Source organism: Odontesthes bonariensis, unplaced genomic scaffold (assembly GCF_027942865.1).
Source record: "Odontesthes bonariensis isolate fOdoBon6 unplaced genomic scaffold, fOdoBon6.hap1 scaffold_250, whole genome shotgun sequence".
Taxonomy (NCBI): domain Eukaryota; kingdom Metazoa; phylum Chordata; class Actinopteri; order Atheriniformes; family Atherinopsidae; genus Odontesthes; species Odontesthes bonariensis.
This window is the reverse complement of record NW_027457458.1, coordinates 1-13,246: the sequence shown is the minus strand read 5'-3', so window position 1 is coordinate 13,246 and position 13,246 is coordinate 1. Positions and strand designations below refer to the sequence as shown.

The 13,246-nt window shown below is 38.8% G+C and overlaps 1 protein-coding gene across 1 annotated transcript; it reads left to right on the top strand.

Moving 5' to 3' along the window:
• Window positions 1-6,980: 6,980 nt before the first annotated feature.
• Window positions 6,981-13,211, top strand: LOC142376326 (uncharacterized; the record flags this gene model as incomplete). The annotated part of the gene is made up of 2 exons (XM_075459923.1): window positions 6,981-7,194; window positions 7,373-13,211. A coding segment is annotated over exon 2 (5,612 nt), but the record flags the coding sequence as incomplete, so codon positions are not given.
• Between the last annotated feature and the right edge of the window lie 35 nt (window positions 13,212-13,246).

Genomic DNA, 13,246 nt, shown 5'->3' with positions numbered 1-13,246 from the left:
CACTGTACAGAATAAAACTTCTCCTCTGATTCTCTTTATAACATATATCACACTGTAAAGAATAAAACTTCTCTCTGATTCTCTTTATAACATATATCACACTGTACAGAATAAAACTTCTCCTCTCTGATTCTCTTTATAACATATATCACACTGTACAGAATAAAACTTCTCCTCTGATTCTCTTTATAACATATATCACACTGTACAGAATAAAACTTCTCCTCTCTGATTCTCTTTATAACATATATCACACTGTACAGAATAAAACTTCTCCTCTCTGATTCTCTTTATAACATATATCACACTGTACAGAATAAAACTTCTCTCTGATTCTCTTTATAACATATATCACACTATACAGAATAAAACTTCTCCTCTCTGATTCTCTTTATAACATATATCACACTGTACAGAATAAATCTTCTCCTCACTGATTCTCTTTATAACATATATCACACTGTACAGAATAAAACTTCTCCTCTCTGATTCTCTTTATAACATATATCACACTGTACAGAATAAAACTTCTCTCTGATTCTCTTTATAACATATATCACACTGTACAGAATAAAACTACTCCTCTCTGATTCTCTTTATAACATATATCACACTGTACAGAATAAAACTTCTCTCTGATTCTCTTTATAACATATATCACACTGTACAGAATAAAACTTCTCCTCTCTGATTCTCTTTATAACATATATCACACTGTACAGAATAAAACTTCTCCTCTCTGATTCTCTTTATATCATATATCACACTGTACAGAATAAAACTTCTCCTCTCTGATTCTCTTTATAACATATATCACACTGTACAGAATAAAACTTCTCTCTGATTCTCTCTATAACATATATCACACTGTACAGAATAAAACTTCTCTCTGATTCTCTTTATAACATATATCACACTGTACAGAATAAAACTTTTCTCTGATTCTCTTTATAACATATATCACACTGTACAGAATAAAACTTCTTCTCTCTGATTCTCTTTATAACATATATCACACTGTACAGAATAAAACTTCTCTCTGATTCTCTTTATAACATATATCACACTGTACAGAATAAAACTTCTCTCTGATTCTCTTTATAACATATATCACACTGTACAGAATAAAACTTCTTCTCTCTGATTCTCTTTATAACATATATCACACTGTACAGAATAAAACTTCTCTCTGATTCTCTTTATAACATATATCACACTGTACAGAAAAAAACTTCTTCTCTCTGATTCTCTTTATAACATATATCACACTGTACAGAATAAAACTTCTCTCTGATTCTCTTTATAACATATATCACACTGTACAGAATAAAACTTCTCCTCTGATTCTCTTTATAACATATATCACACTGTACAGAATAAAACTTCTCTCTGATTCTCTTTATAACACATATCACACTGTACAGAATAAAACTTCTCCTCTGATTCTCTTTATAACATATATCACACTGTACAGAATAAAACTTCTCCTCTGATTCTCTTTATAACATATATCACACTGTACAGAATAAAACTTCTCTCTGATTCTCTTTATAACATATATCACACTGTACAGAATAAAACTTATCTCTGATTCTCTTTATAACATATATCACACTGTACAGAATAAAACTTCTCCTCTGATTCTCTTTATAACATATATCACACTGTACAGAATAAACCTTCTCCTCTGATTCTCTTTATAACATATATCACACTGTACAGAATAAAACTTCTCCTCTGATTCTCTTTATAACATATATCACACTGTACAGAATAAAACTTCTCCTCTGATTCTCTTTATAACATATATCACACTGTACAGAATAAAACTTCTCTCTGATTCTCTTTATAACATATATCACACTGTACAGAATAAAACTTCTCCTCTGATTCTCTTTATAACATATATCACACTGTACAGAATAAAACTTCTCTCTGATTCTCTTTATAACATATATCACACTGTACAGAATAAACCTTCTCCTCTCTGATTCTCTTTATAACATATATCACACTGTACAGAATAAAACTTCTCCTCTCTGATTCTCTTTATAACATATATCACACTGTACAGAATGAAACTTCTCCTCACTGATTCTCTTTATAACATATATCACACTGTACAGAATAAAACTTCTCCTCTCTGATTCTCTTTATAACATATATCACACTGTACAGAATAAAACTTCTCTCTGATTCTCTTTATAACATATATCACACTGTACAGAATAAAACTTCTCTCTGATTCTCTTTATAACATATATCACACTGTACAGAATAAAACTTCTCCTCTCTGATTCTCTTTATAACATATATCACACTGTACAGAATAAAACTTCTCTCTGATTCTCTTTATAACATATATCACACTGTACAGAATAAAACTTCTCCTCTCTGATTCTCTTTATAACATATATCACACTGTATAGAATAAACCTTCTCCTCTCTGATTCTCTTTATAACATATATCACACTGTACAGAATAAAACTTCTCACTCATTCTCTTTATAACATATATCACACTGTACAGAATAAAACTTCTCTCTGATTCTCTTTATAACATATATCACACTGTACAGAAAAAAACTTCTTCTCTCTGATTCTCTTTATAACATATATCACACTGTACAGAATAAAACTTCTCTCTGATTCTCTTTATAACATATATCACACTGTACAGAATAAAACTTCTCCTCTGATTCTCTTTATAACATATATCACACTGTACAGAATAAAACTTCTCTCTGATTCTCTTTATAACATATATCACACTGTACAGAATAAAACTTCTCCTCTGATTCTCTTTATAACATATATCACACTGTACAGAATAAAACTTCTCCTCTGATTCTCTTTATAACATATATCACACTGTACAGAATAAAACTTCTCCTCTGATTCTCTTTATAACATATATCACACTGTACAGAATAAAACTTCTCTCTGATTCTCTTTATAACATATATCACACTGTACAGAATAAAACTTATCTCTGATTCTCTTTATAACATATATCACACTGTACAGAATAAAACTTCTCCTCTGATTCTCTTTATAACATATATCACACTGTACAGAATAAACCTTCTCCTCTGATTCTCTTTATAACATATGTCACACTGTACAGAATAAAACTTCTCCTCTCTGATTCTCTTTATAACATGTATCACACTGTACAGAATAAAACTTCTCCTCTCTGATTCTCTTTATAACATATATCACACTGTACAGAATAAAACTTCTCTCTGATTCTCTTTATAACATATATCACACTGTACAGAATAAAACTTCTCCTCTCTGATTCTCTTTATAACATATATCACACTGTACAGAATAAAACTTCTCTCTGATTCTCTTTATAACATATATCACACTGTACAGAATAAAACTTCTCCTCTCTGATTCTCTTTATAACATATATCACACTGTACAGAATAAAACTTCTCCTCTCTGATTCTCTTTATAACATATATCACACTGTACAGAATAAAACTTCTCTCTGATTCTCTTTATAACATATATCACACTGTAGAGAATAAAACTTCTCCTCTCTGATTCTCTTTATAACATATATCACACTGTACAGAATAAAACTTCTCCTCTCTGATTCTCTTTATAACATATATCACACTGTACAGAATAAAACTTCTCCTCTCTGATTCTCTTTATAACATATATCACACTGTACAGAATAAAACTTCTCCTCTCTGATTCTCTTTATAACATATATCACACTGTACAGAATAAAACTTCTCCTCTCTGATTCTCTTTATAACATATATCACACTGTACAGAATAAAACTTCTCTCTGATTCTCTTTATAACATATATCACACTGTACAGAATAAAACTTCTCCTCTGATTCTCTTTATAACATATATCACACTGTACAGAATAAAACTTCTCCTCTGATTCTCTTTATAACATATATCACACTGTACAGAATAAAACTTCTCCTCTGATTCTCTTTATAACATATATCACACTGTAAAGAATAAAACTTCTCTCTGATTCTCTTTATAACATATATCACACTGTACAGAATAAAACTTCTCCTCTCTGATTCTCTTTATAACATATATCACACTGTACAGAATAAAACTTCTCCTCTGATTCTCTTTATAACATATATCACACTGTACAGAATAAAACTTCTCCTCTCTGATTCTCTTTATAACATATATCACACTGTACAGAATAAAACTTCTCTCTGATTCTCTTTATAACATATATCACACTATACAGAATAAAACTTCTCCTCTCTGATTCTCTTTATAACATATATCACACTGTACAGAATAAATCTTCTCCTCACTGATTCTCTTTATAACATATATCACACTGTACAGAATAAAACTTCTCCTCTCTGATTCTCTTTATAACATATATCACACTGTACAGAATAAAACTTCTCTCTGATTCTCTTTATAACATATATCACACTGTACAGAATAAAACTACTCCTCTCTGATTCTCTTTATAACATATATCACACTGTACAGAATAAAACTTCTCTCTGATTCTCTTTATAACATATATCACACTGTACAGAATAAAACTTCTCCTCTCTGATTCTCTTTATAACATATATCACACTGTACAGAATAAAACTTCTCCTCTCTGATTCTCTTTATATCATATATCACACTGTACAGAATAAAACTTCTCCTCTCTGATTCTCTTTATAACATATATCACACTGTACAGAATAAAACTTCTCTCTGATTCTCTCTATAACATATATCACACTGTACAGAATAAAACTTCTCTCTGATTCTCTTTATAACATATATCACACTGTACAGAATAAAACTTTTCTCTGATTCTCTTTATAACATATATCACACTGTACAGAATAAAACTTCTTCTCTCTGATTCTCTTTATAACATATATCACACTGTACAGAATAAAACTTCTCTCTGATTCTCTTTATAACATATATCACACTGTACAGAATAAAACTTCTCTCTGATTCTCTTTATAACATATATCACACTGTACAGAATAAAACTTCTTCTCTCTGATTCTCTTTATAACATATATCACACTGTACAGAATAAAACTTCTCTCTGATTCTCTTTATAACATATATCACACTGTACAGAAAAAAACTTCTTCTCTCTGATTCTCTTTATAACATATATCACACTGTACAGAATAAAACTTCTCTCTGATTCTCTTTATAACATATATCACACTGTACAGAATAAAACTTCTCCTCTGATTCTCTTTATAACATATATCACACTGTACAGAATAAAACTTCTCTCTGATTCTCTTTATAACACATATCACACTGTACAGAATAAAACTTCTCCTCTGATTCTCTTTATAACATATATCACACTGTACAGAATAAAACTTCTCCTCTGATTCTCTTTATAACATATATCACACTGTACAGAATAAAACTTCTCTCTGATTCTCTTTATAACATATATCACACTGTACAGAATAAAACTTATCTCTGATTCTCTTTATAACATATATCACACTGTACAGAATAAAACTTCTCCTCTGATTCTCTTTATAACATATATCACACTGTACAGAATAAACCTTCTCCTCTGATTCTCTTTATAACATATATCACACTGTACAGAATAAAACTTCTCCTCTGATTCTCTTTATAACATATATCACACTGTACAGAATAAAACTTCTCCTCTGATTCTCTTTATAACATATATCACACTGTACAGAATAAAACTTCTCTCTGATTCTCTTTATAACATATATCACACTGTACAGAATAAAACTTCTCCTCTGATTCTCTTTATAACATATATCACACTGTACAGAATAAAACTTCTCTCTGATTCTCTTTATAACATATATCACACTGTACAGAATAAACCTTCTCCTCTCTGATTCTCTTTATAACATATATCACACTGTACAGAATAAAACTTCTCCTCTCTGATTCTCTTTATAACATATATCACACTGTACAGAATGAAACTTCTCCTCACTGATTCTCTTTATAACATATATCACACTGTACAGAATAAAACTTCTCCTCTCTGATTCTCTTTATAACATATATCACACTGTACAGAATAAAACTTCTCTCTGATTCTCTTTATAACATATATCACACTGTACAGAATAAAACTTCTCTCTGATTCTCTTTATAACATATATCACACTGTACAGAATAAAACTTCTCCTCTCTGATTCTCTTTATAACATATATCACACTGTACAGAATAAAACTTCTCTCTGATTCTCTTTATAACATATATCACACTGTACAGAATAAAACTTCTCCTCTCTGATTCTCTTTATAACATATATCACACTGTATAGAATAAACCTTCTCCTCTCTGATTCTCTTTATAACATATATCACACTGTACAGAATAAAACTTCTCACTCATTCTCTTTATAACATATATCACACTGTACAGAATAAAACTTCTCTCTGATTCTCTTTATAACATATATCACACTGTACAGAAAAAAACTTCTTCTCTCTGATTCTCTTTATAACATATATCACACTGTACAGAATAAAACTTCTCTCTGATTCTCTTTATAACATATATCACACTGTACAGAATAAAACTTCTCCTCTGATTCTCTTTATAACATATATCACACTGTACAGAATAAAACTTCTCTCTGATTCTCTTTATAACATATATCACACTGTACAGAATAAAACTTCTCCTCTGATTCTCTTTATAACATATATCACACTGTACAGAATAAAACTTCTCCTCTGATTCTCTTTATAACATATATCACACTGTACAGAATAAAACTTCTCCTCTGATTCTCTTTATAACATATATCACACTGTACAGAATAAAACTTCTCCTCTGATTCTCTTTATAACATATATCACACTGTACAGAATAAAACTTCTCTCTGATTCTCTTTATAACATATATCACACTGTACAGAATAAAACTTATCTCTGATTCTCTTTATAACATATATCACACTGTGTGAAGTTAAAAACCAAGAATCACGTATGAATCCCTGCCCCCTGCCCTACTTGGTGTCAAAGTCGGAGCAACTACATTTCCCAGTAGGCCATGGGCAAAATGGTCACCAATTGGCTGATTGGAAGCAGCTGAAAGGAAGGAGCTGCTCAGTTGCTTCAGGAATCGAACAAGCTGCATGGAGAGAGCAAGCAGCCAAACGCTCTGCAAGATCCCACTAGAAGTTGCTCCAACACACCAATGGTCGGTGATTATATTTGTTCTTTTTGATGACTGGTAGAATACTTACCTTACTGAGCTGATTTATTTAATTAATTCAATTATACTTACCTTTTTTAGTTGATTGATTTATTGTGAAACCTCGTTTGAAAAATACCTGTGTAATTTGGTTGTTAACAGTCTTGCTTCTCTGTGTTCGAAGGTTAACAACCTGATGATTTTTCTGAAAATCAACTGGATCAACCAACAAAGAAAAGTTGGACAATAAAAAGTTGATAAAAATTGGAAATCAAGAGTTGTCCGTGTGTCCATTCGGAGGTCAACTAAGTGGGACTTGACAGTTGTTAACCACGGACCAGCCCTGGACGGTGAAGATTAAAGGCCTCAAGACCCAGGGGAGCTGTGGACGCCGGAGAGAAAGGGATAAAGATGGCCGAAGAAGTATTGGGGAAGTCTGTCAACATCCTAAAGCAGGAGAGGACGACAGCCAAGAGAAACCTAACCAGACTGGCCAACCTAATCTCCAGAGGAGCAGGCAACATGCTGCAATCCGAACTAAAGGAGGAGTTTGCAAAATTTGCTGACCGTTTCACATCACTGCTGGATGCAAACGAGGACTTCAGGATTGGCCTGGAGGCTGAACTCAAGAAGGATGACCCTGAAGGGGAGCTTGAGGAACAGCAGGAGGATGAAATCCAAGCAACCATGAAAGAAGCCGAAGGTAAAATGGAGGAAATCAAAAACATTGTCCAGACCAACCTTTGGGGAAGATACGGGAAAACTGAGCTGGAAGCTGCGATTGCTGAGGCAGAGGACGCCATTAGAAGAGCTGAAAATGTAGCAGTTGAAAGCAACAACATGGAAGGCTATGACGTTCACCTCACCCTGCTGAAGGAGACGATGAGTGCTATCATCCATACCATGGCTGTTTGGGAGAAATGGATCCCTCCGCTCGTGAAGCACGAAATGGATGACGGACTTAAAGAACTAAAAGCAGCACACTTCAGGCTAAAGTTGAGAAAAGCCGAATTCGCCACATCCAGAAGGCTGGCTGATCAAGGTACAAGCGGCAGACCTGGCCAACCAACACCTCCCATTGTGAGGATAAAACCAACGTCCCTACCTGTCTTCTACGGAAGCAAGAGAGACTTTCATAGGTGGAAGAAGGATTGGGAGAACCTTCAGAAACAAGGGGAGCCCACTGGATCACCAGAAGTAAGGAAAATCCAGCTGTTGGAGAGTGTCAGTGAATCCATTGCCAAGGAACTAAGACTGTCCAGCTACACCACAGCAACAGATATCTTCAGGGTCCTCGAGAACAGATACGGCAACAAATCAACAATCACAGTAGAAATCTTGGAAGCGCTGGACAAGATGCCACAAGTCAAGGGGAACCAGCCCAGGAGGGTCATTGACCTAATACAAGCTGTGGAGAAGGCCCTGGCTGACCTGACAGAGCTAGGAAACTCAGGAGCCATCAAAAACCCCTTAGTCATCAAGTCAATTGAAAGCAAGTTACCAGATTTCATAAAAAGAGACTGGCTGACGTATATGGTCGAGGCCACCAACGGTGTAACCCCAGGCAACCATTTTGACATGCTCCTAAAGTTTCTGAAGAACCAAGAGGAAATACTAGAACGACTTGAACAACTGACGATTGTGGACAAAGTGGAAAAAACAGACAGGAAGCAAGAAAGAAAGTTTGCATCTACCAGGGCCACAAGGAAAGATGTTGATGAAGTCTGTGGCATCTGTGGTGGTGATGGACACGCCAACAAGATATACTTTTGTAAGAAGTTTAAAGGCTTGAAGCTACAAGAGAAGAAAACGGCCCTGAAGAAGCTGGGAGCGTGCAAGAAATGTCTGGGATATCATGATGCAGATGGCTACTGCAGAGACAACTTCTTATGCAGGAACCCAGACTGCAAAAGGACAAGCGGCGCACCTGACCACCACTACTTCCTATGCCCGACAGCAGAGGCCAGAAGAGGAGAAGGAGGCAAGGGTGCAAGAGGGAGAGAAGGAAAAGGAAAATTCACAGAGGAACAGGAGGCCTTCTTGTCACAACTTGCCCCAGAACTGGCAGATCAGTGCAGAAAGGCATTCACGAACAGAGCCTCTGTGACACTCAAAGCAGCAAGCCAGTCTGAACTGCTGAAGGAGACTGGGCTGACTGAGTTACCGGTGATCATGATGCTGATGATGGTCACAGCAAATGCAGGTCAGAAGATTGGCACACTAATAGACCTAGCATCCGACACAAACTATATAACTCACAAAGCTGCCGAAAGACTGGGCCTGAGAAGTGAAAACATAACGCTGGTCGTACATGGAGTTGGAGGCATGACCATGAAAGTCAAGACAAAAAGGTACCTCCTGAAGGTCCGAATGAAGACTCCCAAGGGGACTGAACAAGCACATCAACTGGTCTGCTATGGAATGGAGCAAATTGCAAAGGTCCATCAAGCAATTGAACCTGAAAAGTTGAAAACCTTCTTCCCAGATGTCCAGCTCGAAGAGCTACAAAGACCAAAAGAGGTCGAACTTCTCATAAGCCATCGCGAGGGACGACTCGCACCCCAAAGACTAAAAGTCATCGGTGACCTTGTTCTATGGGAGAGCCCCCTGGGCAAAACAGTTGGTGGAGCACACCCTGACTTGCTCGAAGAAGTGGAAGTGGCAGCATATGAGTCAAGAACCCACTTCGCCCGCTCCATGAGAACCGCTGCTGTCCGATATCAAGAAATCACAGTTCCAGCATCTGAGCCAGGCTGGCTACAGCAAGAGGATGTGGCCCACACAACTACATCTGCCAGCAACCGTGAGTTCCTTGAGTGGTGGCACTGGGACAGCATCGGAGCTGCATGTGAGCCAAGATGTGGAGGCTGCCGATGTGGAAACTGCCCTCCAGGAGGAAAGGACATGACCTTGGCAGAGGAGAGGGAGTTTGAGATCATTAAAGGAGGACTCACCCACAAGGAAGAGGATGCTCACACCCCAACTCCACACTGGGACGCCAAGTATCCCTGGACTGAAGATCCAGCCTCTCTCCCCAACAACAAAAGAGCAGTCCAAGCTTGCTTCTTAAAGATGGAAAAGCAACTGAGCAAAGAGCCAGACTGGAAAGTTGCATATGCAACCCAGATCCATGAAATGGTCCAAAGAGGCGCAGCCATAAAGCTCACCAATGAAGTCATGGAGAAGTGGGAAGGACCAGTTTGGTATGTTAGCCACTTGGTGGCTCCAAACCCTCATTCAGTCACTACACCAGTTCGTATTGTCTGGAACAGCAGCCAGAAATACAAAGGAGTGAGTATGAATGATCTTCTCCTCAAGGGACCAGATGTACTCAACCCCATTAGAGCTGTCCTGCTCAGATTCAGAGAAGGTGTGAATGCAGCTTTGGGAGACATAACAAAGATGTACAACTCTGTCTGGCTGGAAGAGCGAGAGATGCATCTGCACAGATTCCTGTGGAGAGACAGTCCAGAAGAGGAAATCGGTGAATATGCCATCACCAGGGTGAACATCGGAGACAAACCTGCTGGCTGCATTGCTCAATTGGCTATGAGGGAAACAGCAAATCTGCCCAACTTCACTCACCTGCAGGATGAACGCAGAGTCATTGAAGAGGACAGTTATGTGGATGACCTCTTGACCTCCCACAATGACCTGAACAGACTTGACCAAATCACAGCTGGAGTTGAAGAGGTCTTGAAAGCTGGAGGCTTCTTCCTCAAACCATGGGTCCGGTCAGGGCAAAGTGGGAGGAAAGGAACTGAAGCAGATGTCCTGAAGCCGGAGCAAGGGAACACCTTAATTCTTCCAAATCAAATGAGGGAAGGAGAGAACAAAGCCCTGGGCATCGGCTACCAAGTGGAGGAAGACAAGCTGTACATGCTGACAGCAGTAAACTTTTCCAAGAGGAAGAAAAAGATGAGGGTTGGCAAAGATCTTCTTGAAGAGGAGGTGAGAGCTGAAACGCCTAACCCACTGACGAGGAGAGCTCTCTTAAGCCAAGTCGCTGCACTGTACGACCCAATTGGCCTAGTTGCACCGGTCAAACAGAAGGGAGCAATTCTAGTCCGCAAAGCATTCCAAGAAGGAGGGGGTGGCAGGCTGACTCAAGAAACCTGGGACCAACCTCTCTCGGTAAGGCTCAGAGAAGAAGCCATACAGCTCTTTGAGGAATATGCCCAGCTTGGACAAGTGAAATTCCACAGGAGCCTCACACCACCTGACTGGAAAGGAAAACCTTACGGCATCACATTTTCTGATGGGAGTGACAAAACATATGGAGCTGTAATGTACGTAAGATGGGAGACAAGTCAAGGAACTGAAGTTCGATTCGTGGAAGCAAAAGCCAAGCTGACACCCCTGGAGCAGAAGGGAGATGCTGTAAAAGCTGAAATCTGTGGTGCAGTCTTTGCAGCCAGGATCAGAAAGTATGTGGAGAAACATGCTATTATGAAGATGGAGAGATGGTTCCACCTTCTGGACAGTCAAACAGTCCTTGGGGCCATCCAACGAGAAAATTACGGATTCCAAACATTCTTCGCCAACAGGGTGGGTGAGATCCAGAAGTCCGGACCAGTGCAAGACTGGTGGTGGATCCGTGGAGATCTGAACATTGCTGATGTCATAACAAGAGGAGGCACTCTCAAAGACCTGGATGAAGAATCCACATGGCAAAATGGACCAGAGTTCCTGAAGTGGCCAGTGGAGGAGTGGCCTATTCAGTCAGCCGGAGAAGTTGCAGCCCAGGCCAGGGAGAGTGTAAACAAGCTCCAAAGAAAGGCATTCTCAGCTGCGCTGACCAGAGCTCAAGCTAAGATGACTCAGCAGAAAGAAGACCCACTGGCCGCTCAGAAGAAGGAAAGTCCCTGTCAAGAGGAAAAACACACTCTGCCAAGGAGAAAGCCCACTAGCTGGGTTAAACATCTTGTGGATGAAAGAAGGTTCAGTAGCCTGACCAAACTGATCAGAATTATTGCCTGGACACGCCGAGCTGCTGAGCAGTGGCTGAAGAGGAAGTCAAACCCAGTCCCAGAACAGCCAAAGTGGGAGGCAACAACACCCAAGCTGGCTGGGTTGGCTGGCACAGAACTTGAAGGTGCACGTGAAGACCTCTTCCTGGCAACTCAAGAAGGTGTAACGTTTCCAGACACAACTCTGAGCAGATTGGCAGTATACAAAGATGTGAACACTGGACTCCTCCTTTGTGGAGGGAGAATCCAGATGTTCAATGAAGATGAGACTGCCGTGCCAGTTTTACCATTTGAAGCATGGGTGTCTACATTGCTGGCACAAGAATCCCATGAAGCTAACCACGAGGGGGTAGCAGGAACCCTTCTCCGGATGAGGAAGACAGCTTGGGTGATAAAAGGCCGGAGAATTGCCAAGAAGATAGTTGACAGCTGCATAGTTTGCAGGAAGAGCAGAGCAAAGCAGTGTCAACAAATCATGGCAGACTTACCTCCAGAGCGAACCAGCCCAGCTGCACCTTTCGAATTCACCACCATGGACCTATTCGGCCCCTATGAAGTGAAAGATGAAGTCAAGAAGAGGACCAAACTAAAAGTGTGGGGAATCGTCTTCTGTTGCATGGCCTCCCGTGCCATACACACTGATCTAGTGAGTGACCAGTCATCCGAAGGCTTCCTGCTGGCCTATCAGAGATTCACTTCACTCAGAGGACATCCCAGGAAGCTCTGGTCAGACCCTGGCACAAATTTTGTGGGAGCCAAACCTGCTCTGGAAAAGCTGTACGCATTCCTTGACCAACTGGACAAGTCTCAAGTTGAAGACATGGCTGCCAAGTATGGAACAAAATGGTCTTGGAAGATCCACCCCGCAGACTCTCCCCACAGGAATGGTGCTGCAGAGGCGGCTGTCAGAGTGGTCAAACGAGCCCTGAGCAATGTTGGAGGAGACGGCGTCTTCACCTGGGGTGAATTCCAAACTTTCCTGTACATGGCAGCCAACCTTGCTAATGAGCGACCCATTGACGCAAGGACCCAGAGCAGGGAAGACTCTGTGGAGTACGTCACCCCAAATTCTCTTCTCCTAGGGCGTG